The sequence below is a fragment of the Microtus ochrogaster genome, chromosome 16 (assembly GCF_000317375.1).
Source record: "Microtus ochrogaster isolate Prairie Vole_2 chromosome 16, MicOch1.0, whole genome shotgun sequence".
NCBI lineage: Eukaryota > Metazoa > Chordata > Mammalia > Rodentia > Cricetidae > Microtus > Microtus ochrogaster.
This window is the reverse complement of record NC_022018.1, coordinates 58,930,068-58,935,533: the sequence shown is the minus strand read 5'-3', so window position 1 is coordinate 58,935,533 and position 5,466 is coordinate 58,930,068. Positions and strand designations below refer to the sequence as shown.

Here is a 5,466-nt window from a genome sequence, read left to right as displayed (position 1 = left end):
AAGGACCACCTTCAAGGTCACATCCTAAGGACCACCTTCAAGGTCACCTCTAAGGACCACCTTCAAGGTCACCTCTAAGGACCACCTTCAAGGTCTGGGGGCTGGATAAACTGTAGGCTCCCAACTCTGCACAAAGGGGGCGTTTCTGTTTTCCCAGAGTGGAGTCTGGCCTAAGCGGTTCTCTCCAAAGTTCTGGAGCTCCTGTCTGAGGAGAGAGCCTTCCCTTAGTCATCTTGCGAGTCCCCCTTTCTACTCCCAGGACACTGCAACATATTCAAAAGTTCTATACCTTGATTTTCGTGCAAGCAGTGTTGAGACAATGGGTTATGAGGTTGTGCCTGTTCCCATAGGCCTTACTGTCTGTGCTTCCCACAACAACTTCAGGCTCCTATTTCTCCTTTTAGAATTCTTACTTTACTTTGCTTTATGCAGATGGGTATTTTGCCTGCATGCATGTCTGTGTACTGTGCGTGCTTGCGGAGGCCAGAAGAGGGCTCTGATCCTTTAGAACTGCAGTTACACGCAGTTGTGAGCTACCATGGGGTGCTGGGAATCGAACTCAAGTCCTCCGGAAGAGCAGCCAGTGCTCTTAACGGCTGAGCCATCTCTCCAGCCACGCTGCCTATCCTTCAGTAGAATGGTGGTTTCTCAAAAGTTTTCACTTGTGAGTCCCTGTTTTCTAAACTTGAGCCATTGTGGGTTTTCTAGATTATAGGTGTGATCATTTGCTTCCAGTTTAACCCATTCCTGCCCTCCTCCGGTCCAGGAGCACAATTCCCCCAACTAACATTGCCTCCTGTGACCTCGTTTCCCTGAACCATGGACATTTTGAACACACTTGATCTTTTCCCCTTTGGTCTTGCCCGCTGTTCCCATTGTCTGGGATGCTGTCTGCCTTTTTAAGTTCCTGGCTTCCTTAAGTTCCGCTGCCATGCCTTTACTTTTGGGAGGTATTTTCTACCCTGGCATCACTGAATCGGTCCCTTGTGCTTCTGTAGTTCCTATGGAACTGTAATGCTCAAAATGTGATGTTTGCGGGCTGGAGAGATGGCTCAGCAGCTAAGAGCACTGGTTGCTCTTCCAGAGGTCCTGAGTTCAATTCCCAGTACCCACATGGTGGTTCACAGCTATCTGTAATGGGATCAGATTCCTTCTTCTTGTGTGCATGAAGACAGAGTACTCATATACTTAAAATACATGAATAAATAAATCTTGGTTTTCCCCCTCACTGAACTCAGAATTTTGTGTTGGGAGGGACGGGCCTTTGTTTACCATCGTATTTCCCACAAACTGAAATATAATTCCTATCATATATTAGCCCCCATTAACTGCTAAGTGGATCCACGTCTCCATAGAGAGTGTTAGAATGCTTACGCTGGCTCCTTTTCTGGGAGGGGAGGGAGGGAGGTCAGAGTGGAGGGAAAAGACTTCTCACAAAGTCGCAGTGCCTGGTGGGAGAATCTGAGCAGGAGCCCGGCTTCCTCCAGAGAAAAGTGCTGTGCCCTGGAAGGTCCTGCAGAAATGGGGCAGTATTTCCTCCACTGCTGTCTTGGGAGTCGCCCCTCGTGGGTGGCTGACGTCCGTCGACTCGTGGGGATGTATAATTGTGCTTGCTAATACGTGACCTCTCTTTCCCTCCATCTTCCGCTCACAGCGTCAAGCTGAGCCCTCAGTCCACGGTGCAGGCCCAGGATGATGAGGAGAGCCGGAGGACGGTCACTGTCAACCCTGCCCACATGGGAAAGGCCTTCAAGGTCATGAATGAGCTTCGAAGGTACTTTCCTACCCTCCCTGTGCCCTTTGAGATGGAACCCAAAGGGTGAGCTCCACTAGGGGCTGAGAACAGACGTTGAGGCACACCACCTACTGGGTTCCAGCTTCATGGCCCACTCTCGCTCTGCTTCCGCTTCAGATTCCGAGACTGAAGCTTCCCCTTTATAATTATTCAATACCTACATTTCAGTGATTAATCACAGGGGGCGTTCATTTGTGGGTAGAGCAGGTCTGTGGCTAAGCCTGGGAGCCAACATTGAGGTGACTGTGCACTACACACAGGGCAGATGAGATAGCAGATGGCACACACTGTTTAGCTCCCTCCCTCTCGTCTCTCGGACGGAGTTCGGCTTGGGAAGGCCGCCACACAAGTGGCAGAATGCGCCTCTCCTGAAACGTATGTCTACTCTGTAAAGACGTGAGGTGAAAGTGCATCTAATCCCTTCAAGTTGGGTGGTGAGGGCAGGAGGGCTATTTGTAAGGCCAGTGTACATGTTTGGCAAGCATGGTGCGAGATGGGTTCTGGGCACTGAACATGTTCTCTGGTACAAAGCCAGTTGGGAGCATTTCCTCCTTTCTCAGCTACTGCCCAGGCCCTGGGAGGAGCGGGTAGGAGCCACGAGGTCAGGAGTGTGAAGAGTTATTGAAAAGAGCCTCTTAGAGCAAGTGTGCTCGGATGTAGGATGTACCAGGCCTGACAGCTGCAGGTGCACACTTATATTTGTTTTCTAAAGGGTGGAACAGAAACAAGCATGAAAATGAACTTTGGGCATGCAGGAGACACTTGAGCTGAGTGTTGAAGGCCAAGGAAGAGTTAAAGACACAAAGGGTGGTGGGGTAGGGAGGAGACCTCTGGGCAGAGAGAGCAGCACGTGGCTGAGAAGTGTGTGCCGCGTGGGGGACGGACCATATTTAAACAGACGCTCTGTTTCATTCCTTTAGGAAATCTTTTGAACTTTACTATCATTGTATGTGTGTGGACACACGTGTGTGTGTGTCACATCACGCGTCTGTATGTGCCTGTGTGCAGGAACGTGTTTGTACTACAGTGTGCATCTGTGTGTATATGTGTGTCTGTGTGTGGGTGTGAGGGTGTCACAGTGTGTATTTGGGAGGCAGAGGACAAATCTCAGCCAGTTCTCTCCTTTCCCCTTTAGCTGGGCTCGGGGATTGAACTCAGGTTGTCAGGGTTACACGGCAAGCTCCGTACCCAGTGAGCCACCTCGCCAGTCCTGAAGTCCTCACTCTGTTTTCTCGGTTCTCCTTTCTGCATGGCCAGTATTTAGTGCATGCGCGCGCACACACACACACACACACACACACACACACACACACACACACTCAGACCCACAAAATTAAATTAAGCAACACATGGCATATTGTTCAATTTGTTTAGGCCTCCCACCAGATTCCCTGGAAAGTCTGGGAACATAGGCGCTAGGATGGAGGCCATGCACACGGACCCAGATCTTCCATCCCTGAAGAATGTTTGTGGTCTTTCCTAGACACTGTTGGAGCTCCACGTTTAGCCCCTCAGGGCACAGATTAAGTCAGTTGTCCGAGAGTGAGTTTTCTCCCCAGGCCTGAGTTTGCCTGTGCAGATTCTCCCTCCTCACCCCCGGCTATGACACCCCTTCCTTTTAGATTTAGAAGTCACCCTGGTGTACCTGTTGGTTCCTGGATTTCACGTCTTTCTCCAAGAGCGTCTGCTTGGCTTGGGTCTGCCTTTGCCCAGGAGTCGTACTGTTCCTTCGCCTTTTAGGGCTTGGCACTGCTGACGTCCCAGGAACACTAGCTCCTTCTAGACACTGTGGAAAAACGGAGTCTTGTCCTTGAACTCGATTGGCCTTGAGAATACATAAAATAAGAATAAAGTTTAAATGTTTTAAAAAGTCACATAGAATTTTGTTAATGACCTATCGGTAGAGCTTTGGGGAATCGCTTTCTCTTCTTTGGCTTCTCTCATAGTCCTATCACTGAACCATTTTTTCCTACGTCACTGTCTCTAACATGAATCACACGGATAGACGGCATCCCGCTTTTGGCATATTATAGTAAAAGTCAGTCCCCTGCTGATGGATGTCACCATTCCTCATGCCGCATGGGAAAACGCACTCTCAGTGGTTGGCTTTCCATTGGCGTGTCCCTCTCACGAGCACAGACTTGGTTTCCGTACTGGTTTTAGCTCATACTAACCACGTGGCCTTGGGCAATTTACTCTCCCTGATCTCCCTTTTGTCAGCCATGAAGGGCGGCTAATAACACCACTCTTGCTACATTGTTAATGGTGGGTGAGTGACCCGCTCACTCTTGCTGGATTGCTAAGGGTTAGTAAGTGACGTGCTCAGAATAGTACTAGCACACGTCTTGTGGTTGTTAAATACTCGTGCACCGTGGCAATTACTTCTATAGGATCAACTCCTGGAAAGAGAGTCGATTCAACAGCCTGGAAGACCATGGCGACTAGGCCTTAGTTAGTGCTGAGGTCTGGCTCATCACCGTTCTGTCACGGTTAGCTTGAAAACAGCAGCCTCTGTGTTGGGTTGCAGATGTTGGGCAGTGGGTAAGAGAATCAAAGCCCTGGCCCTCAGGGAGGCTTCTGTTCTTACGGTACTGAAAGGCAATATCAAGCCCCAAGGTATTCGAAGACCGTCTTTAAAAAGTAGGGCCGATGGGTAAGGCAGGCAGAAGGACCTGCATCACTATGTTATAGATGGGGCCTGCATCCCGTGCTATTGATGCGGGTGACTTTAATGGGACTTTAGTGGCGAGCTGATAGGCAGACTTCACTCTGCTGAGGCGGCACCAATGACTGCTCTGGAGTACCCAGGGGCCTGGGCTTGCAGCTCCCATTGTCTGCACGTTCCCCTCCCTCACTTTTGAACTATTTTAGTTCAAGCACACATGCTCTTTGCAATTTATGAATCACACAACTCCCGAGTTTCCTATTCTTTTTACTTCTGTGGTAGAGAAGGAGCTGTTGCCGTGGCAACCACTCAGCCTTGCCCCTCCTTTCCATTTCAGTGCGTGGTTCTGATTGTGGTGCTTTTGGGTGGCAGAGCTCCCGTGGGGGACTCTGGCTCCTGAGCTAGAGCAGGTAGTGGAGACTAGTCCTTTCTGGAGATGCACATCCTGACCAGGCCTGAGAGAGGGGAGCGGGAAGCGTGGAGGCTCCAGCCTGTGTTTAGAATTCTCTCTCTCTGCTGAAGGTTGGTTGGCCTTGCTAAGGGTTGCGCCTTTCAGTGAGCGGTACCCGGCGCCTCGGTGCTTTTCACCACCCTCTGCATGGCTACAGATTGTTCTATGCCCTCTTGAAAAATGACTATTACTTGCGTGTGTGCATGTGTGTGTGGGTGCAAGCATGTAAGGTGCACATGCATATGTGTGTATGTGCATTTAGAGGCCAGAAGACAACTTCAGGCTGTCCTTCCTCAGGAGCCACTCAGCTCTTTTAAAGATAGGGTCCCAGTGACCCGGAATTCACCTAGTAGACCAGGCTAGCTGACCAGCGGGCTCCAGAGAGATTTGCTTGGGATTACAAATGTGTGTCCCCCACACCTAGCTTTTTGCTTTTTTAATTTTGTGATGTGGGTTTGGGGGACTGAGGACCTGCTTGTAAGATAAACACTTTGCCCACTAAGCCATCTTCCAGTTCTATTTTTGGGTTTTTGACTTTTGTAGCCGAGGCTAGAC

At 49.9% G+C, this 5,466-nt stretch overlaps 1 protein-coding gene across 1 annotated transcript in view; it reads left to right on the top strand.

The window, feature by feature from the left end:
- Positions 1-5,466, top strand: part of Klhl3 (kelch like family member 3) — a 113,832-nt gene that overhangs the window by 19,851 nt on the left and 88,515 nt on the right. The window contains exon 3 of the mRNA XM_026782934.1: positions 1,655-1,774. Within this exon, the coding sequence (XP_026638735.1) occupies positions 1,655-1,774 (120 nt within the window). The remainder of the gene's footprint in view (positions 1-1,654; positions 1,775-5,466) is intronic.